At 36.0% G+C, this 23,926-nt stretch overlaps 1 protein-coding gene across 7 annotated transcripts in view; it reads left to right on the forward strand.

Moving 5' to 3' along the window:
* Ntng1 (netrin G1) overlaps positions 1 to 23,926 on the forward strand; it is a 367,455-nt gene that overhangs the window by 312,034 nt on the left and 31,495 nt on the right. For 4 of the 7 annotated variants that reach the window (XM_071618110.1, XM_071618108.1, XM_071618111.1 and 1 more), the window contains one exon: positions 4,409 to 4,543. The exons of 2 other annotated variants lie outside the window; for them this stretch is intronic. In XM_071618110.1, coding sequence (XP_071474211.1) covers positions 4,409 to 4,543 — 135 coding nt within the window. Of the gene's footprint in view, positions 1 to 4,408; positions 4,544 to 11,900; positions 12,146 to 23,926 lie in introns of those variants that run through there. One more of the 7 variants, XM_071618113.1, reaches the window with a different exon arrangement.

The raw sequence follows: 23,926 nt of genomic DNA on the forward strand, positions 1-23,926 counted from the left end.
TATGCACCACAGCTGTGCAAAAATGAACTTTCTCAATGGAACAAATGTCCTCGTGGTAGACTTAAAATTCATTTGTACTGGTTGAAATCATACATGGGGGCTATATTTTGAAGCCTTATGTTGTTGTTGGTCTGAGAAATCATGTTTAGGAAATGAATAAGTTGCTTTCCTTCTTTATTCTTTTCTTCTTCTTTTTTTTTTTTGCATGAATTCTTAAAACCTGGTAATTTTGACTTATTTTTTGAACATAAATTGTACGTTCAACTTTAAAATGGAAATTCATTGTGCAGGATTTAATTATGAATATGAAAATTTGAGACACAAATCCATGCATCTATTTGGTGATCAAGTTTTGGGGAATAAAAATGTTGCCATTTAGAATTGAAAGCTACCAGCAACTGATCATAGAAAATTTTGCCTTTTTCATCCACAGTAAAGAAATTCCATTTATTCAATTTTTCCTTTAGTCTTCCCAATGCCAAGTAATTTCTCAATTAATTCTCCAATCTTGCAAGATGCATGAACCCTAGAAAACTGGGTCTGTGGAGTCCTTTGAGCATACCTTCCCTCCATAAATGACTACTGATCTTGTCTCCTGGGGAGGACTAGATACCCTACCCTCTTAAAAAAAAAAAGCTTCTTCTATCTTTCTCATAGTAGGACCTGTTTTTACAAAAAAAAAAGATGGAAAAATAATAAACAATAAATGGAATTTCACTCCATAACTTAGTCTGAAGAAATGCATATCTTTTGAATATGGTGACTGTTACCATACTAGTAGTTAGCTATATAGACCACCAATTTTAAAGATAGTCTTTGTTTTTTTCACATGAAAACTAAATTAAATAAAATACACATTATGGAAAATTCCAGGTGGTCTTTTCATGTTTGAAAAAAAGAAATGATTTGGTTACCAAGGTCATGTAGATTCCTGTCAAGTGTCACATAAAATAGTTGTACAATTGTTTTGAATTAAATTTGGTGAAGTATACATAATCTTCTTTATTTCTACAATATTTTATATTTTTCAAAATGCTTCCTTATTTATTATTTGTGAAGTAGTGAAGAAAGTACTGGACTTAGCCTGGAGAGCTGGGTTCAAGTCCCAGTTTGCTATTTAATAGGTATATGTCTTAGGTAAGTCATGTGAGCCTCCTGGTGAAATCACTAGCAGATGTGAGCACAGTAAACACTGGGTAAACTGTGAACTGACCTGCAATATTTTTTTCAATTTAATCTTCATTTATAAAACAGTAGGGTAAGTATTACATTGATAATTTCTGCTATTTGAGAAAAAATAAGGCAAATTGACCCAATTGTTCAGCTTTAGCAAAGGGCTTCCTGACTTCAAAGACTGAACATCCTCTCCTAACCACTCTGACACAATTAGCAAAGCTGAGCATGTCAGATTTTGACTCATAGTATGTTTTCTGGATGACAGCAGCAATTCCACTCTGAGCTTGTGAACAGAAGTTCAATTGCCTTCATAACACTTGGGTTTCAAAGATTTGAGGATATTAATAAAAACCAAAAGACATGTAGCTGTCTGAATTTTGAATGCAGAGTGTATTCCACTGAATGCCATTTGTAAAGATATATAAATGTCAAGCTATAAATATGGAAGCAACAGAAAAGGCAAAATAAATAGCACAAAATAAAACCTAATCATCTTACAAAATATGCAAGATTACATACAATGTTTCACAATATTTAATAGTTTAAATAAATATTAAGAAAATGCCTTAAAGGAAAAGATTGTGTATTAAATTTAAGAGGATACACCACAAGTAATTGAGAATTAATTTTAACATCATTTCATCTAGAAAGCACTAATGAAAATGAATGGATATTTACCTAACTACAAAATTACACACTAATCTCAGAAACTGAATTTTATCTAAGTCTTTTCTAAATTAAAATTTTTTTTTAAATGTACTTGCCAATTCTTTAACAATCATAAATTAAATTCACCATCCTGACTGTGAGGGAACAACTCATATCTTTGATAGATGTAGACTCTGTGTTGAAATAGATGTTTTAAAGTACTTGCATCATTTTATATTATAGCAAATATAAAATGCAGCTGGCTCATCCATGTTGCCACGGTGATCACTGCTTTGTGATTACTGGTGAATTTACCCATTTGTCATTCAAATTCCAAACACAGCCATGTCTCCAAAGATGCATGTAATCATCCTGTGGTGATGCACCAATTACATGAAGGTGGCACCCTCGCATGCCTCTGTTTCATATAAACTTGAGCATTGAGCAGGAAGCAAGAGGACACATGGTTTGTGACCTTGGGTAATCACTGTTAATAATCCCTGCTAAAAAGCTTTGCATCAGAATGAAACAGAGGGCTCAGCAGTTGCTGCTAAACATATCTCTAAGTTATGATGTATTATTTTTAATTCTCCTTGAAACCCAAGATCAGGTAATCAGAGGTACCACATATAGAACAAAATAAACACAAGACAATTATAATATCTATAAATCAACTGTAGCATAACTTTTTAATCAAGCCACCCAAAGCATTTTTATAATATAATAGTCCTGTGTATTCATAGTTTCATGGGCTAAAATATGATCCTTCAAGGATATTCCCATTTCCCAACATCTACCATGCAACAAAGCTCAATGGGTGATATTTTTTTTAAAGCTGAATTATTTATAAGTAAGGTAGAGGGTAAAACCAGTCCTCTTCTTGATATGTGTTTTCATGATGATAGCTTAGATGATACACTGTTTGGGTTTTTTTGTTTTGTTTTGTTTACATTTTTTGCATCTATAAACTTATATTAATTGATTGTTATGGGCTAATTAACTAGCACAGTATGTGAATTCATGGTGGCCAGATGTAACTCTGTTAACTGGCTTAAAAAATTTTGGTGATTCACTGTCGACTTTAAATAGTAAGAACATATTATAGTTTTGATATAGGTACAAACTTACAGTATACATATGCACAAACACTGAAAAACACAACAAAATAACTATTTTAAAATATGTTTTTAAAACATCTCCAATACACAAATATACATTAGAATAGAAAATGTCCCTTAAGAAAAAAAAAACTTAGTTATTAAATACAAACCAACCCAGGCAAAGGGGCATTTTAGAGTTTATTGAGTTATACTTTTACCTACATATGTCTCTGTTAGCCCTAAAAATGCTTGTGTGATAAGAATGCTGAACTCAAAATCTGACAACATGAAATTAATCTTAATTCTGAGGAACTCCACATTCTTTGAAGAAATTATCTAATTAGCCTCTATGACACAAAGTTAGAGTAAAGCCCCTGGTTCCTCTATAATGTTAACCTCATTGCTAATCTAACACACTAAACTTAATTATATTAAATGGAAGTTCTCTGGACTTGGTTGGTCAGTTGGTCAGTTGGTTGGTTGTATAATATTATTTGGATTTTGGCAGAAAACTTCTTAATGTGCCCCTTTTAAAATAAAAGAAATTGAGAGACAGAGAGTTATAATAAGTTACCCCAGAGTAAATAGATTGGTAATAAAGAAAGGGACTTTGGCTCACAAATTCTTTAAGGGGCACACTGCCTATGCATTCCTTCCAGGCTTTTTATCAAAGCCCACCCAAGGAACTCCTACTGATTCAAATGTTAAATACAATAGAGCTTCAGAAGTGAAATATCCTATATGAGAATATGTGCTGAATCAAGAAAATGTTCTGTTTATTCTTTACTATGCGAAGTTGTATTATCCTGGTAGCAGATATTATGATGAAAAATATACATCTGAAATTACATCTGGGTTGAAATTTATTTGGGATTATGAAATTTAGTTTTCTTTCATGATCATTAGTCTCAGCTGCATAAAAGCTGTACCATCATGCCTAGCAACTACACCATCTAAGGGCTCATCACAAAACAGTATATACATAAATAAGTTAAGGAGCTGTCCCAAACCATAAAGCAAAACTACCTTAGAGTAAGCAAAGTGCTTTCATATTGCACTTTTTAAATGTTCAGCAGTTCTCGAATATTGAGTGTAACAGATAAGCCCATTTGAATAATTTAAAACAGATTTTACACTGATGGCATATTGATTTATCCTTGATATACAAACTTCTCATGGTGTTCATTAAACCATCTAAAAATGCTCTAACAAATGGAATCTCCATTATAATGTGTTACCAGTGAAAAACATGATGTCTTATTTCCTTGGAAGTTTTCAGTTGATTTCCTCCCATATCATAAAAATGATATCATGGAAGGCTAAACAAATAAATAAATGGTCCTGAAATAGCCATATTTGCTGAAGCATTTCATTAATGGACATATTTCTTTAAGTAAGTGATGCATTTAAGTGACGCTCCTGTGTTGATAACCTATAAGCCATGCGGACTTGTCTCCAGCCTGTGTGTTGTCTTGTTTCTACAGAGTGTTATTGTAACCCTTTGGGCTCAATCCATGATCGTTGTAATGGCTCAGGATTTTGTGAGTGTAAGACTGGAACGACAGGGCCTAAGTGTGATGAGTGTCTGCCGGGAAATTCCTGGCACTACGGCTGTCAACGTAAGTAACTCGGGAGCTGCCCTCTGCCTGATGCAGCATGGCTGATTCTGCTTGTCTAGGCCTGTGCGTGCAGCTTCTCAGAGCAGAAAAAGACTCAAATCTCTGACAAGCTTTAAAGGCTACTTAGTGCCCCTGCCCATAGAAAAGAGTGATCCATCAGCTGTCCAGCTGGCTTCTTTGAGGCTCATCTTCTTCGCCTGTGATGGCGGGCGCAACTTATATTGAAATATTATATGGAGATCCGTGTACCTGGCCAGACCATAAATTAAGTAGCACAATAGGGACCCAGCTTGGAAATCCTCACCACAAAATGAAGGGTGATGTGTATGTGGTTAATATATTTCTTGAACTGAAAGCTACCCTGGAGCTCTGGAGTTCATAAATTAAATGATATCTGCATAACTTATTACCACCTTTTCTATCATACCCATCATGGAATCTTAACCAAAAACCTGGCAGTAATAAATCAAAGGGATATTTAAATGCCAAGATAAAATAAATGACAAAAATCAATATTGGCTTTAATCCTTTGAGGTTAGGCACCACGTGGCAAGCCTCAGGTGCCATTTAGTTTGGCCTCATTTCTCTGGATATTACCAAGTCTTCTTAAAAGCTTGTCAAGGCAGGTGGCATGTCAGTGTACACAAAGAACAGAAATTTTAAATCTGAGGAGAAACTTCCCCCTGCCATGAATAACCTTTTCTGCTTTTTAATTCTGCACTAACTTTCCATTGCCTCTCTATATAGTTAACTTTCTAATACTAAGTAATCACAAGGTGTATCCTCTAGGGTAATCCAGTTCAATAGAAAATAATGCAAGCCACATATAGAATTGTGGATATGTTGTTATCCACATTTTTAAAAAAAAAGTAAAAAGAAACTGGAGAAATTGATTTTAACAACTTATTTTATTTAACCTCAAATATCAAAAATTATGAAGTATATGTTTTCCATTTTTCATGATTTTTGGAAGCAGGAGTGTGTTTTGTATTTGCGGTACATTGCAAGACTTAATAGCCACATGTATGGTTACCATATTGGTCAACACAACTCCAGAGTTCTTTTTGCTTACTTTATACTTGAAAAAAATATATATCAGCATGCAGGTACTATCTGGAGCTAATTTCTATGGGAAATTATATGTTATTTCTGTAATACAACAATAGCTGCTAGACTCTATATAATAAATATTACATGATAAATTCTATAATAATAGCTGAATACAGCCAATTTTTATAGAAAATTATATAGAAAAATCTACAGGAAATTATAGAATGTTCTATCTGCTGCTTAAAAAAAATTTATACTTATCTGGCAGCTACACTTATACATAATGCAAAACCAAAATGAAATGCCATGGGCAGCAACGAACTGTGACAGTAAGTAGAGACATTTGGCATTGAGCACATCAAGATTAGGATAGGATCCAAGAGCTGGAGGTTGAGGTCTGCAGTCATGCTGGAAAGAGCATTAAAAAGTATTCAGATCCTCAGAAGTCAAGCTACACACCTGCACATAAACTCTGGATAAGACCCCAGGTTAAAAGGCTTATGTGCCATAGATTCCCAGAAAGCTCTAGTCCCTAAGGGTGGATCCCAGAACCACATGAGGAGACAGGACCCAGAGGGCAGCCTTTCATCCTGGAAAACCTGGACACTGAAGAACTGTCAAGCAGTCAGAAGAGGAAAAGAGATACAGAAGAAGAATTGAAGTAAATATCCAGGGGATGGAGGCATAGCTCAGTGGTAGAGTGCTTGCCTAGCATGGGTGAGACCCTGGGTTTGAGCTCCAGCACCACATAAAAATAAATAAACAAAATTAAGGTATTGTGTCCATCTGCAACTGAAAATAGTTTATAAAGGAAATATATACCAAGACTCAAGGCATAAAGAATAAGAAGACACTGTAATTAAGATACACCTTTCAAAGAGAAAGTGTCATATAAAATTCTTGGTCCAGGAGGACCTAAATGAATGAATTCCTGGGGTGTAAACAGGGTAAGAATTTGGAGTGGAAACAATTCATCTTGGCTTGGGGAAAGTAACCCAAAAAGAGCCTAACTCAGTTTTTCTAGGTTATTTACTGGGATATTGTAAAACGTTACAATGTCACCAAAAAGTTATAATGTCACCAAAAATTCCTACTGTATCTAAGCCTGTGGTGTTCCAATCATAAAACCCTCTGTGCCTCAGTTCCATCATCCCCATACTTGTTATATGGACCACTGGGATGATGGGGAATAAAACTATCCATTCTTTTGAGGATGTACTGAGTCCCCACTATGACTCAGGAATTGGGCAAATGATAGAGATTACAAGGCTGAAAAGAGGTAACTGCTGTGGACATTTGGACACGGGCTTCACCATCTGGAGTGAGAGGCTGGCATGCAGCCCTCCAGGTATAATAGAAGGAAACCAGAACTAAGGAAGAAGTTTGTACATGGCTATTTTCTACTACATCCCAGATGGGCATAAAGCTCCCCAGAGAAAGGGAGTAGTGAAGGATTAGGAAGTATTGGAGGATTAGGCGGAGCTCTCCAGGATAGAAAAAGTGGGCACAGGTGCATGAGCTAACCACACTGTGTTCCAGAAATATCGAGTAGTTTTGATCATCTTATCGGAATGAAGAATGGAAACCACCATACTGTAGAGAGATGGGATTCAGTATAGGGTTTTAAGCAGAGAAATTAAAGGATTGGATTTATTTTTGAAAAGATTATTCTAGCTATTCATTTAAGGATTGGTATGGGTTGAGACTAGATTTGATATGCGAATTTAACATATTTCAAACTTACTTTTGAGCACATAAGAGCACTCACTCTGAAATCTTTCTTGCCTTCCCTCAGACCCACCCACATAGGCTAATATTTTATATTAAAATATAGAAATTCTTCAGCTACTTCCCCATTTCCTGAAAGTGCCTTTCCCTTGGATCTCTTAGACCAGCATCAAGATCCTGCAACTAACTGGGTAACATGACAGGAATCTGCCTTCGTATTTTAGCAGGTATCCATTCTGATTAGCTGGTGCTGGTGGGTTAGTAAATATTTTTCAGTCATCCCTATGTCTTCACACACATAAATACACACACACACACACACACACACAAAATGCTCCTCATGCCACTCTTTGTCTTTTCCCCCTCCATTCAAACACACACTGCTACTTGGTCTGAGTCAAACCCATTCTTGGTTTGGCCACAGTATTAGTGGCAGAGATCTTAAGCTGGCAACAAGAAACCAATGCCAAGAAGAAAGACAGTCGTAGAGTAGGGATGACAGTAACAACAGCAGTAATGAGCTGGCAGTAAATGAGCATTTGGGTAGGTGCTGCCAGCGAGGGCCCATGATAGATTCCAGAGTCTGAGCTATCCAGGTCCAGGGCTCTCATCATCCCAGAGGATTTCCAAACGGCAGTGTGGAACTGTAGTCCAAAAGGACTTGAATTTCAGAACAGAAAGTGAAGAAAGGGATCCAATTACTGACACTATCATTTACATCCTGTGAGTGAAACAACGAGAATAAATGTGCTCTTTAAGTGGGTTCTGGAGTTATACAGACCTGGGCTTGATATCCATTTCCTTCCCTTAGTACTAGCAAGGCTTGGAGGAAATGACTTCAACTCTCTAAGCTTGCTTTTTTATGTAAGGAACAGGGATAATAATAAGGAAAATAATGAAAATGGACCTGGTGGTACACAGAAAAACACCCAATTATTATCACTTAGTTCTGAGTACATGTAGAGTAACAAAACACTAGATAAGAAGCCATATCCAAAATCTTATTGTCCAATGTTAGTGCAGACTTCCAGAAAGATTCACCACTATTGAAGCCCTGAACTATTAACCTAGGGGCTTCTAAAAAGCCTTTGGTTAGAGACAGGGCTGATACAAGAGGCTTTCGCAAAGCTGACCCCAAAAGTCCCTGTGAGGATTCAACTGTGGAAATTAAAGAACTCCTGGTTCATCAGTGAACTTGCTGCCTGAGGGTGTCACCAACTGCATGCCCCATAAATGTTAGCTAGTCTCTGTGAAAGAAAAGGTGAAACACTTGACAACCACCAGAATGAATGGTCTTTAGACAGCATGAAAAGAAAACAGAAGGAAAAAGGTTTCAAGGAGGCCTGGCAGAGTCAAAATTAGTGAATGGTTGCCAGTGGAAGAATGAGATGTTGAGAAGAAAAATAAGATTAAAGAAAAAAAAAGACCCTTTTTGAAATCAGAAAAGAAAAAATAGCCAGATCTCAGAGAATAAAGCTGAACCTTTTAAAGACAAAGCAGTGTTCCATGCTGCACATAAAATATGAAGAGTTAACCCTGTTACCAGCACCAAGGGGACTGGACAGAGGTTTATGAGTATTTGGTTTGACAGAATACAAATAGCCACATGTGGAATGAATGAGGCTGTGAGGAGCTGTGTTGTCTTCCTAGAGGGCATATGTGAGATGCTTTGCATATGTAAGATGCTTAAATAAACAATTCTCGGTTTATTAAATTGTTTATTAAAGAGAATTGTTTATTAAATTGTTTATTAAAGCCACCATTGCTACCCATTGTTTATTAAAGCCACCATTGCTACCCATTTTTTAAATAGCATATGTAAATGCTAATGATATTTTCGTAAGAATTAAGTCTGGGTATTTGAAGTTTAAAGATTTGGTAACATAAGTTAAATGACACAGTTTTGGAATAGAGCTGTAAGAAATCAAGAACTAAGTCCATTTAGCAAGGAGGAGACTGAGATCCAGATGCTGGACCGTGACCTGTAGGATCAGAATGTGGGTTCTTAGAAGAGACCAGGACATAGATTACCAAGAACAGGGAAGCATGTTTAATATGAAGCTCAAAAGCCTGATCAATAATATATTTAATTAAATTAAAGTGAAATATTGGGAAAATTCCCAGATAAAACAGTCAAACCAGATACTGTAAGAAACCATGGGGAATAAAAAATAAATAAAGTCAATTATTTTCAGGAGATGAATAAGAAACTTCTGGGAACAAAATGTCATGGTTTAGATGCATTCCTCTGCAGAGAGTGCTCAATAACTATATATTAGTCTTCTATTACTGCTATAACAAATTGCCCAAAACTTAGTAGCTTCAAACAACATAAATTTATTTTCTTTACAGTTTGATGGTTAAAGGTCTAAAGAGTTAAAAAGTATCTCTGGGAGGCCCTGCTGCAGGCTCTAGGGGAGAACCTGTTTCCCTACCTTTTCTAATTTCTAGAGGTATCATGCATTCCTTTGTTTGCACCCTTTCTTCCCCTGTCTTTAAAGCCAGGAACTTTCCAGCTCTTTGTGCTCTTTGTGCTCCATCATCATAGCTTTCTTTGGCTACAGCTGGAAAAGAGAGAGAGAGAGAGAGAGAGAGAGAGAGAGAGAGAGAGAGAGAGAGAGAGTTGCTAAAGATCAATCCAGGATCTTGCACTAGGCAAGTGCTCTACCACTGAGCCATACCCCAACTTCAGGTCTCCACTTATAGAAGGACCTATACAAATAATGCAGGACACTCTCTCCATTACAAGATCTTTAAGTGACATCTGTAGTCACTTGCCACATAAGGTAATGGATTCTGGGAAAGACAATGTAGACATCTTTGAAGACCTATTTTATACTGCCTGCTATGCTAGTCATCAAGAATGCCAAGGATAATGAGAGTATCACGGAAGTGAAATGAACTTATGCTTAGAATAAAGATAAGCAAGAGTAAAATGTTATTGAGGAAATACATAATAGGATTAGAAAGGGGAAATGTAGGTTAAGAAGACAGACTTGTAGAGTGAATTAGCAGGTAAAGGCAGTGAAATATTTTTCAGTCAAGATTGAAGACCATGAAAAGGTATTGTGAGAGTGTATTATAGGCGACTTGATTTTTAGAGGAAAAATTCTTAGTGGAAAATTAGAAAATTTGAAGACTCTGTGACCCCTTCATTCCAAAATGAAGGAATTCAAATATCAATATATGTGCTAAAAGATGCATTCAGCTGAAATGCTTACTTGCCTTAATGAGAATTCCTCCACCAAAAGAGTGAAAGAAGTAATTGGGAGAACTATTAGAATCACCTTCTGATAGTGTGGAGGTGCCAGTGTCACATAAGGGAATAATTGCTAATATCCAAAGGATCTTTCTTAATATTCCAGACATTAAGAAAAATTCAAAATGTTTTTGACAAAGAAGGCAACATCTTATACCCTCCCTACATATGTGTATGTCCATGTATTCACAGACACACACACACACTTAATCACTGATTTTTAAAAAAATAAAAGCATAAATTGTTTCCAACAGACTACAGAAAAACTAGAGACTTTTAAAATAACCAAGTTAACAATCTAAGAGCCATACTTCAAAGGTGCTGATGAGCATAACTTAGTCCCTACTATGTAAAAATTTCTGCTGAAAATTTAGACTGAAAATAAATTGCAAAAGTGCAGATAAGGTTGGGGGGGGTGGTACATGAGCAGTAGCTCAAGTGACAAAAATGTGGAGCTCCTAAAGACCATTAGAGCTTCATTCCAGATGACAGTATGTCTTGAGGAGCCAAGAAGCTATCCTGGTTTTAGACTGAGCATAGCTCCAGAAGGTAACATTTCCACTGAAGTATGCCCTGAGCACCCCACATCAAGAGGCTAGTCCTTAGAAACAGAATCTTATATATGGCAGACAATGATGCAAGAGAGTTCTCTCCTTGATGCAAGATTTTTTGTATGGAGAAGAGGTGACATGGGTTGGTGATCACACGATTTGACATGTTACAGTTGTCAGCAGGTGTTTGGAGGGCTATGATGTATCAAGTAGACCTGTCAGCCCCGTCAGCTCAGGAAGATAGAGCAAGCAATGTGGGTGAAAGGAAGGAAGTGTTTTCCTATAACTATTTTCTCTGGCTGTCTGAAACCATAGAAGGATCCACTAGGGGATGATAATTTTCCTAGTTCTGTAAAAGTTCAAACAGAAGCTTTATGGGCTCTTTCTAGTGATGCTTCTGGAGGGTTTTGGCTTATATAAAAATTTGGGTGAAAAAGCTCTCCTATCTCTTCAGTTTTCTACTTCTGACTTCAGAACAAACCCATGGAGCAGAAGAAAGGTAACATGGAAGTGCCCAGGTTGATTTTTATTAGGAACTACTGTTTAGCCATTCATTTGTCCTCCAGACTCTAGCCACTCTTTACCCACACATTTTAGATTCCTTACTTACCACTTCCCACGTTCTCAATCTTCCAAAAGTCAGAAATTAAAGACAATTTAACTCTGTATTTTCTTATGATTGTTTTTCTGTCATAGCTTTTCTGCTACTGTAGTTCAGGAGGGTTTCTTTTTTCTTTTTTTTTTTTTAATATGAGATTAACTTCTCCAGGCCTGACAACTTGTGATCATGGAGATATTAAGACGATGTTTCCAATTGCTTCTGTGAGATGAAGATTATACCTCCCTGGACAAATACCTTGAACCTAGCTTGTAATTTTTCAATTGCCTGTAGTTGCTGTCTCTTCCTATTTGCTGTATTACATTAAAATGTCCAGTTCACATTTCACCAGCTGACCTCCCATGTTGAATCCGTTGACAGGGAGCATGTCACTTAAATGAGGATGTGTCTGTAATTCTTCGGAGCTTTTGCAGTCCTACACATAGGATTTTACTCAGTTAGCTCTTTTATCTCTGTCCCTAACAGTTGGTCTCATCAATAAAATAAATGCCATCATTGAATCCAAGCTTCTAATTTCCTTGCTAGCAACTCAAACACCAGTATCAGTTACCTTGCTGAGTACCACATACATAACAGCAATGAACAATAAATACTCAGAAAGGGCCCTTGAAGTTCCTGTTGTACAGCTCCTCTGGGTGAGAAGGAAGTGCTCTTTAAACAGAGCCAGTCAGAGGCTCCCAGAGGTAATTGAAAAAGGAAAATATTAGAAAGACAGAAGATAGAAAGAGGCAATTTGTAAGCATTGCAAGTATGCTGGGTAGTCCTCCTGGGGGGAAAGACTCATTTTGTCAGACAGAAGAGCAAATCCCAAGGTTGCCCCCAGTTGTGAAATTTCTCCTGATTCAGCAGGAGAATGCCACATGATACACTGGTGCTAAGAGCCACAACTTCCAGTTGCAGCTCTTATTTCCCCTTGATTCTTAACTTTAATTTGTGATTGTTAGAAAAAGCCCTCCAACCTCTAATACATCAGGAACCTGGTGCCACCCCTGAGTGGAGGGCAAGGTTTATGCTGTGGAAAGTGCTGGAATTCTTTACACACTAATGGCTCCATTCAGAGCAACTATAAAAGGCAAATGCTGATGGAGCCAGCTTGGCAGGAGTAAGTTGTTCAGAATGCCCCTCCACGGGGGGATCATATCCTAAAGATATTCAAAATCTGCAGCTCCAGAGTTGCTGAAAATAGAACAAATGCAGATAGTGGACATATACTAGATAGCAATTCCCGGCACCTACTACTATTCTTAGGCTTGCCTACTAACCTTCTACTTAGCTATCCATGCTTTGCTCAGAGAGGCCCCACAGCTCTGAATGAGAGGACAGCTTAACCTGTACTTAGAAGTTCATCATAATTTTTCCCTTTATTTTAAGAAAATACTGAGAATAACAAGTGTGCCCCAATTTGCCCATTTCATGCCACAGAGCTATTTTGGCTTACCAGAGAAAGGTGTGTGTGATGCCTACCCTCATGGAAAACTGCAGACACAGTTTCATGTACTAGTAGCCCAGAATAAATGCAGCACCCTGGTCCTACCTGATAATAAGATGATCCTTAGGCCAAGTGGATGTATAATATGTGAAGCCCTTTCTTTGCTTTAGACAGAATATACATGGAGTTTCACTTGATACCATTTTTTACCCATTGTTTTATTGGTGCTTTATAGTCGTACATGATGGTAGGGTTTGTTATTATATTTTGAGCATGCACAAAATATAACAATATAATTTGGTCAATATCATTCCCTAGTGTTTTCCCTTTCCCACCCTTCCTTCTTCCCCTATTCTCTTCTTTATTGATCTCCTTTCAATTTTCATAAGATTTACCCCCAACTTTCTTTTCCTTTTTCCTATCTAGCCTCCACATATGAGAGAAAACATATGACCCTTGACTTTCTGAGTTTGTCTTATTTTGCTTAACATAATGTTCTCAATTTTCATCCATTGTCTTGCAAATGACAAAATTTCATTCTTCTTCATGGATGAATAAAACTCCATTGTGCATGTATACCACATTTTCTTTATTCAGTCACCCGTTGATGGATACCAAGGCTAATTCCATAGTTTGACTATTGAGAATTGTGCAGCTATAAAAATGGGTATGCATCTATCACTATGGTATGCTGATGTTAATTCCTTAGGATAAATACCAAGGAGTGGTATAGCTGGGTCATATTGTCATTCCATTCTAATTCTTTTGAGGAACTTTATCCAGAGCCATTCTTTACACACTAATGAGTGTGTGTGTGTGTGTGTGTGTGTGTGTGTGTGAATGGGTATGAGAGAGAATTTCAAAATGTTTTAAAAACTGCTTATACAAAGATAAAGTCTGAGTATGAAAATCAGCCACTCCACTTGAAACTTGTAGAAGAAAATTGTCATTGAGGTGAAGGGCCAGTCCTCAATTTCCACCATATCATCATTCCAAGATAGAGCCATCAGAGACAGACCACAGTGGGAGGGTTCTTCATCTAAATTCCAGAGGAAAATTAACATTAGGAAGGTGGAAGCAAGGCTTACATTTGGAACCAGGGGTCTTGATTCTGGGTGTCTATGCAGCCACCTCCCCAAGACATGTATACTTGACTCCCTGGGCCTTCTTTGTTCCATGCCCCTTTGATGAAATCCTCCTGATCTCCCAGGGATCCTTCCTGATCATCTGTAATCCTGTGGTCCTGAAATCTCACAAATGGCCTGATCTGTTTGCATATAGACCAGTTTTTTAGAAATAATTATTATCATTTTTGAACTAATAAAAATTGCTATTCACTGAGCCCTCTCTATGTGTCAGGAATATTTGCACTATCTCATTCCACAGGAAAGTAAGATTATCTTCCTCAGTTCACAGATGGCAAAACTGATGCTAAAGAAGGTGATTCCCTTGACTCCAACACTTGATGCCTGGCACAGCAATTGTTAGTGAATATTTATTGTGGGTCACATTTGCTGAGGCATTTTATAGAATTTTGTAATTTTAAATTTGTGAAGGGAGGGCTGGGGATGTGGCTCAAGTGGTAGCGCGCTCACCTGGCATGCGTGCGGCCCGGGTTCGATCCTCAGCACCACATACAGACAGAGATGTAGTGTCCGCCAAAAACTAAAAAATAAACATTAAACAAAAATTCTCTCTCTCTCTCTCTCTCTCTCTCTCTCTCTCTCTCTCTCTCTCTCTCTCTTCTCTCTCTTAAAAAAAATGTGAAGGGAGAGAGAAGCTTTGATGATTTTTTCCCAGAGAGGGGCAAACTTTTTATAAAGGGCCACCTACTCACTATTTTAGGCTCTGTAGGCCATACAGCCTCTGTCACAGCTATTCAACTTTGTTGTTAAAGAACAAAATCAGCCACAGACAACATTCACATAGGCGAGTATAGATGTTCCAATAAAACTTTATTAATGAACGCTGAAATTGGAATTCTATGGAATTTTCATATATCAAGAAATATTATTCCTTTTTATTTTGTTTCAATCATTTAAAAATTGTAAAAGCAATTTTTGGTTTGTAAGTTCATAGCCTATAATAAACAGGAGGCAGGGTAGATTTGTTCCGCAGACTGTAGTTTGATTTTTTTCCAATGCACACAGCAGTTAAAAATAAAGAAACAGAAAAGCTATTAAATTAAATGGAAAGAATATGAAGCCAGAGTCAGGAGAGAGCATAAGAAAGAAAAGAAAAAAAAAACACACATTTCATTAAAACCCTGACTTGGATATCATAGGGAGTTGATCTAACTGGTTCATATTTACAAGGCCCTAATTGAACTTAAGAAAAAAAATATTACGATTCTCAGAAACATGAAGTCTTTGACCATTTAATTTCCAGGACAAGATCACAGGCATAGTCAATGCCAACTGTGTAAAGGCTTTAAGAGCCAGCCAAGCCAATTTAGCATCAATTTAGCACAATCAGCGACTAATGAAAAAGAAGTCAGGGTGGCCATAATATGATCAGTATTGCTCATGTTAGTGCGAGGAATCATTCTGTTGCATTCTGCAGGAACAATCCGTCACCTTGAATACCAGTAAAAAAACTCTACTAGGAGAAAATTACATTAATAATGTGAGGGTACCAAACCAAGGGCACAGAAAAATGACATACAGGGCACATTGAGAATATAAGGCTTTGGGGGTTTTGTTTTTATTTTAAAAACATCACCTTTAATATTGGAGGTAATTATTCTGAATAAAGTATGTGTCAGTGCTATGAACGCTTACCCTTCTGTCCAGATTCTCTTTCGAGGGTGGCTGAACCTCTTAAACCCAGGGCATTCTAGGTCATCCACAGGAATAAGGTCATGACCCATTCCTATTTAAATGCATATCAACTTTTCATCTCATCTCTGTCAAGTTTTCTCTTTTTAAAATTATGGTCAAGTAGCACAGTCGCCTGGAAGCCAGCTTCTCACAAGGAGACACACTTGGGTTTGAATGTTCTGTCACTTCTCAATTTGTCTTTAGGCAATTTTATTGAAACTCCTCATCTGTAAATTTTATTGAAACTCCTCATCTGTAAATTGGGAGTAGTTTTGACAACTGATACAGTACTTGAATTTGGGGCAAAGTTAGCCAAATAGATTGTATTTGTTTTAAAATACTTCTACCTACCCACGCTTTACTGGGTATTATGCTATCTGGATTTTGCATACATATATATTTCATTTGTCACTATGGGATAAGGGCAAAGTCCTCAGAGGTAATGACTGATAAGAATTTGAGATTTTCTATTAATCTTCCAACTGAGTTACATTTTTAAGTAGCTTTAAACATGAATGTGAGGATAAATTAACAGAAAATTCTACAATAAAATCCTTTAGTGTAGTAAGCTCTTGTTGATTAAAAAAGAGAAAGAGAAAAAAAATATGGTCAATCTTCAGTCATCTGTTGCTGCAAGATGGAGAGGAGAAGCCTGGGTAAATACAGAGCAATTGATTAACCTGAAGTAAATTTCAACAAAATCGAATTTCATCTCAAACAGGCACACACATCCACAAAAATTCAGAGCCAGAAGCACTTCATTTCCTGTGCTTCTGACCTGGATCCCTGACTCAACCTCGTATTTAGCAGTCAAGATCATTCAGAAATTACCAGATGTTCATTTCAAAGTGGAAACAATTGCTAAGATATATTTTTAACAATATTCCTTTCCCCGTCTTACAAAAGTATAGATGATGATGATGATGATGATTGCAGCTATTTTTCATAAACTACAACTCTTTTGGAAAAATGAATGTATGTCTCAGAGTTGAAACACTACAAAAATAATGAAATATTAATGTAATTAGTTTTAAGACTACATTTAGACCACTCTTTAATTAGTATTATTGGCCTATAGATTTAGGTCACATGTTAATTGTATTCTTTATCCTAAAAAATCAACAATATGGACAACTACATTGTTCATATGGTTTTTGAATGCAAAAATATAAAATTTGGGCATTTATAGAGCATTTGTTCCAGGATAATCTAGTAATTTACAATGGTATAATGTCAGAGGCTACGATCACTACATTCTCTATGATGTTGCTTAGCTTTTTCTAGGACCCACATGGAAGATTTTAAATATTTCCTGAGATACTGCACCCTTGTTCTTTCTAATTAAAATAAAAATTAAAGTTGCTGGTTATGCAACAAGGATACTAAAAATACATGTAGACAATAATGTATGAATTCCAGCTAATTATGTTATGACTTGAAACTTTTGAAGTAATGATTTTATCAAGACAGTCCAGAGTATTGTGATGGAGGAATTTGTACTTCACATCATAGGAACATCTAATGAAGTATATTTAAATCAACCATGTTAATACGTCTCCTCGTATATAACACATGAGACCAGAACACACTACACTCTGCAGAAAACCCTCACCATTCATTTCTTTATTTATTGATGCACTATAACTAGACATAGTGGTGGGGTTCATTGTGATGTATTTGAACATACACATAGCACAATTTGGTAATTTAATTCCCCTATGCCTTTTCTCCTTCCTCCTCCTGATTCCTTTCCTCTGGTCTCTGTTCTATTTTATGAGATTCCACCTCTTTACCATCCCCCCCTTTTTATCTATAGCTTCCACATGTAAGAGAAAACATGACACTTATCTTTCTGAGTCTGGCTTATTTCACTTATCCTGGTGTTCTCTATTCCATCCATTTTCCTAAAAATAACACAATTTCCTTCTTTATAGTTGAGTAAAACTCCACATTTTCTTTATCTGCTCATCCATTGACAGATGCCTAAGCTGATTTTATAACTTGGGCATTGTGAATCATGTTACTATACACATGGGTATTCATGTATCCCTAGAGTGTGTTTAAATTTGGTGTGGTATTTTTGGGGGGAAGAGGGGTTAAGTACCAAGGAGTAATATAGCTGGATCATATTGTGGTTCTATTCCTGGTCTTTTAAGAGAACAAACATATTTATTTCAATAGTGGATGAATTACTTTACAATCCACCAACAGTGTATATATATGTTTCTTTTTCCCCACATCTTTGCCAGCAGTTAATATTATTTGTATTCTTGATGATTGTTATTCTAAGTGGAGCTAGATGAAATCTCAGTGTAGTTTTGATTTTCATTTCCCTAATTGCTAAAGATATTGAACAATTTTGCATAGTTGTTGAAGTGCCTTTTATTTTATCTTTGATCGCCTATTTAGTTTAACCAAGGTGATAGAAAGAGCTTCTTTTTTATTTGTTCTAATTAATTATTCATGAAAGTAGAATGCATTTTGACACACCATACATAAATGGAGTATAACTACTCATTCTTCTGGTTGTACATGATGTAGAGTTACACAGGTCGTGTAATCATATATGCACATAGGGTCATAATGTCCAACTCATTCTATTATCATTCCTACTCCCATGTCCTCTCCCCTCCCATACTCACTCCCTTTTGTCTAATCAAAAGTATCTATTCTTCCCTAGCATCTACACACCTTATTTGATATGCATCTGCATATCAAAGAAAACATTTGGCATTTGGTGCTTTGGGATTGGCTTATTTCTTTATGCATTCATCTGTTGAAAGGCATCTAGGTTGGTTCCATAGTTTAGCTATTGTGAATTGAACTTCTATAAACATTGATGTGGCTTCATCACTGTACTAGGCCAATTTTAAGTCTTTGGGGTTTAAACAGATAAGTGGTATAAGTAGGTTAAATAGTGGTTCCATTCCAAGTTTTCTGAGGAATATCCAAACTACTTTCCACACAAATTTTTATACCAATTTGCAGTGCCACCAGCAATGTATGAGTGTATCTTTTCCCCCACATCCTCACCAACATTTATTGTTGCTTGTATTCTTGACAATTGCCATTCTAAATGGAATGAGATGGAATCTCAGTGTAGTTTTGGTTTGCATTTCTCTAATTGCTGGGGATGTTGAATGTTTTTTCATATATTTGTTGATTGATTGTATCTATTTTTCTGTGAAGTGTCTGTTCAGTTCCTTTGCCCATTTATTGATTGGGTTATTTGAGTTTTTATATATCTTGGAGATTAATGCTCTATGTGAGGTGCATGTGGTAAAATTTTCTCCCATTTTGTGGCTCTCTCTTTACATTATTAATTGTTTTCTTTGTTTCTTAATAGGACCTTGCTCAATCTTTTGAATTCTCCTCTCCAGCATACTGGTCTAGTTATCAAGTTGCCCACATTATTCACTTCCTCATTCATTCATTTATTCACACAGTCATTTGTTGAACAAATATTGAAGTTCCTGTACATACCAGGAATTATTCCAAATTTGGACTCCAAAAGATAAATAAAATATTATCCCCATCCTCCAAGGGCTGACAGTTTAAGACTGGTCTCATTCTTGTTGAAATCTGAGTTTGACTCCCACGGCGACTTTTCTAGATTGCTTTTTCTGACCACACCTATCTCTCAATTATACCCTTGAACTCTTATATCTGAGTTGGAACCTTAAAAATATTGTATGATAGCTACTCATTCCAAATCATAGATTAGCTCTCGTTGCTATTACATAATAATGGCAATGGTCACTAATTATTAAGTGCCTACTATGTGTCAAGCACTGTGCCTTATTATTTATGTTCTTATTAAATCTGCATAAACCCCATTAGCAGTTTTCCCATTCTACAGATAGATGAGCCTCAACTCTGGAAGGCTAGGGAATCTGCATAATGTCAGCTAGAGTCCTCCTTGCAACTTAAAAGTTTGATCCTTCAACCAATAGCATTAGCATCATTTGGGAATATGTGAGAAATACAGAATCTCAGGCTTTGCCACAGACCTATCAATCAGCTTTTATCCAGACCTTTCAGTGACTCTTATGCATATTTAAGTTTGAGAAGTAGAGGACCAGATAGTAATTGGGAATTTTAACCTAAAATAGGCTGACTTCTAAGCCCAGTGTGTTTTGTTGTTGTTGTTATTTGTCTTTATCAATTAGTGTCCATATAATGATGGTTGCTGGGAAGACTAGTGTATACTTATACCTTAGAAAATTTCAAATAAAGGACAGGAACTCACATAGTACTGCACCTCATCAGTTTTTATCGGCATGTATTGTACAAATCTAAATCATATTAAAATAAGGAAAACCATGAAAACTTAAACAAGTGGCCTATTTGTTTTCTTTCATCCATACAATTTAAAAGTGGTTAATATTTGATAGGCTAATAATAAATATTTTAATATAGCATATTGCATGTGGTTATGAATATATCAAAAGGAAATACAGAGTGAGCTCCAATAGATAAACTTTTATTGGGCACATGAAATAGAACATAAAATTTGATGGCAATTACCATTTAATCTATTCATGTTTGGAAACGTATTGAAAGAGAAACTCATAACTCAGTTAATTGTTATAAATTATTAATTGCTTCTTTGAAAAGCAATGAGCATAACTGCACTTGTTGAAAAACTTTCTTTCTCAGTGGCTTTAACCTTTATGTCATTGGTTTTATGAGAACAAAAGGGAAAGAATGACAGCAAGATTCTAATCATCCAAAACTAGAAAGTGACAAGACAGTGAACATCTCAGTGACTACATAAAGGTTAATTGAGATTGAAATGAAATAGTTTTCACTGGCCCCACTCCAGCATATTAAGTGTGATTCTCTGGGGCCAGACTCCAGGCATTTGTAACTCCCTGGGTGATTGTAACATACAGCCAGAATTAAGAACTATGTGTTGGATAATTATATATTTCTGAAAGATTTAATCCAGCTGTGAATTGTCCATAAGCAGAACCCCAATAAGATGAAAGCTGGATGGCAGTTTGCCACTCCTCATTAGAGTTTGCAATAAGAGGGTGCAGAGCCAAGATCAATGGTATTGAAGACCATGAGCAACTTTATAAAGATATTTCCCTAGAGGGTAAGTGAGTGCTAATCCGAAGAGGCTCAGATCAAGAATATATCTGAATTTAATGATTCTTGATTTAAATTGTTCCTTCCTTCTCAAAAATCAATCTTATGAGTTTCTTATGTGGAAAAAAAAACATTCAAAAAAGTGGAAGCTTCTTTTTTATTAACTAAATCCAGGGATTTGTTGTTTAGTGTCAGTAGCGTAACTGCTCTATAATTGATTTTTCGGAAGAGAACTGAAAACTTAAGCCACCTTAATTTCCGTTATCTTGACACGCATGATTAGCATTACTCTGAAATTTATTTTACCAGGTTCCCAATTACCATTTTTTAAAATCAACTTCTTGGTTGCATAGTTGCCTTGATAAAATATGTCTAAAACAACAACAACAAAAAAGCAAGTTGGGTTAAAAAAAATATATGGCTGCTTTACTTCTGTTGATAGCCTTCTTCTCTATTCTTTAACATTTCTGTTTATGTTCAGTTTTAAAAATTGAACAGAATTATTAATATACATTAGCACTTTTTAATTTGTTTTAAATTTGGGAATAAAGTGTAACATTATAGACAGTGAAAGAATTTTAAAAATAATAAAATGAAATATAATATCTCAACTTAGGGTAATGTGCCTAGCTTCTTGCACAGTCTATGTTATAGTCTGTTATTGTTTCACACTCAAATATTTAATGTTGAAAGAAATTAAGGTTTCACTTAGCCCTGATTTTGCTCGTGTAAAATGAATTAGACCCACCTCACTATCTGTGGGAATTAAACAATACAATGAATTAAAATGCTTACCCAGTTTCTCTCCCACAGTAAGTGATACAGTGAGACATAAGACATTAAGTGATGGTACCTTCTCTCACAGGTGCATTGACAATGATAGGAATTGGTTTAACAAATTTGGGTGAACAATCAAATGACAAACAAATGACACAATAAAACGAAAGCTATGGTACACATTGCTTATTCTTGAAAAATGGAAGGCTAAGAATTGCATGGCTTTTAATACCTATTGTAACTCTTTTTGTGGTTATTTTAAATTGTAATTGCCATCTGTTAATGCAAATTTTCAGTTAAGATTTTATAAGTGGTTTGTTTTTTTTTTTGGTTTTGCAGTTTCCAAATAGGAAAATAAAGTCTTTTATGTTAAACTTTAATCCATTAAAATTTACCCTAACATTAGCAGCAATTCTTCATCAATTTTAGTATCATTCTAAATCCTGAAAATTGCCCTGTAATGCTAAAATGACTGCCCTACAGACAGATCTTGAATTATGGTGACCCCTAAACAGATCAAAACTAGACTAGGTTTACCCCTTGGGCACAGAGCAATTTCTCAAGAGTAATGTTTAGACAGTTAGAATTCTTTGAGTCACAACCAGACCTATTAGATGCTTGACTACTTTCAGTCTGGTGACTATTGACATCCTTAGGGATTTTATATCAGAAATACATTCAGTCCCTTCTTTTTTTCAGAACTCCTCAGGAGACTTTTCCACAGGGTTATTTGGCTATTCTAAGTAAGTTCATGCTATGTGCTGTTTTTCAGCAAAGTTAAGATTTCTCATCTTACACTAGACAGATACTCAAATTCAGACTCTAACTTTGAAGATAATGAGGTTGTTTATTCCTGTAGAAAATATAAAAATAGTTTAAGTAACAATTTAACCACATGTGTGTTGTCCTTCAAGTGAGGCTAAATTTTCATAGTGAACCAAAAGTAACTGAGGGACAAAGTACCCATTAATACTTCTGCATCCCTAATAATGTCATCACAAAATGTAAAAATGAGAAGGAAACATAATCTCCAAAAAGTAAGGAGAATGTAAACATTGACTGTCACTTTAGCATATTTACACAGGACTCATGGTCAGGATCATTCCATCTTGGTTGGCTTAGACTGCATTTGAATGTGCTCTCCCTCTATAAACCATATAGGTGTGTTGTGTTGTATTTTGATGCAATGTACTAGTTGTTGCAAATAAATATCGAGGGAAGAATCATCAGGGGAGGAAGAAATGACATAAGAATACCACGCTGAAAAGAACTAGGCAGGAGGAGAGACCTTGAGTTGCCGGCTTTATTAATCAATAACCAAACATTTATGGACCATTTGAACCCTGCACCGTGATAGGTACAATACAAGATGAAAAACAAGTTGAACACAGACCATGTTCTCAAGGAGATTGATAAATCTTTAAGAGCAATGGAGTAAAATCATAAAACCAGAATGTAAGGCAGAAGTTTTCTGTCCAGAGTATGTAGGGCCCTGCTAATGGCTGTGGTTGTACAAGGAAACGGGACATTATTCTAGTTCTAGTCTTGCTGAGTAGCTCTCTTTCTGATATTGGTTGAAATTTCAGCCCTTCCCCTTACTAAGTATATCATGCAGCAAATTACCTAACCTTTTTGTCCTCAGGTTTCACTTCTCTAAAAAAAAGATTACACCTCTTAGAGTTTTTAGAGAATTAAATGAAATTCTATGAACCGCTGAGCCTGCTTTGTCAATGCACAAATACTAAAAAGAATCCTATGTATATATGTACAGTAGAGCAGGTAGATCAGGTGTGGGAGGAGGGAGTGGGAAACGGAAGGTACTGGGGAATGAGACTGATCAAATGATGTTATGTGCACATACAACCATGCTATAATTAACCCATTATGTTTATTTGCATTGCACCAATTTTATAAAAAGTTTTAAAAAATCTCAAACAAGCAAAAAACTACTGAACATGAAATCTGTGGTATAGTAAGCCCCATAATAGCTATCATATTATTAGTATGACTCTACTATAAGAAAATGCCAGTAGATAACCTTGATGAAGAGTTATGAA

This window comes from Marmota flaviventris, chromosome 10, assembly GCF_047511675.1.
Source record: "Marmota flaviventris isolate mMarFla1 chromosome 10, mMarFla1.hap1, whole genome shotgun sequence".
Lineage (NCBI taxonomy): Eukaryota > Metazoa > Chordata > Mammalia > Rodentia > Sciuridae > Marmota > Marmota flaviventris.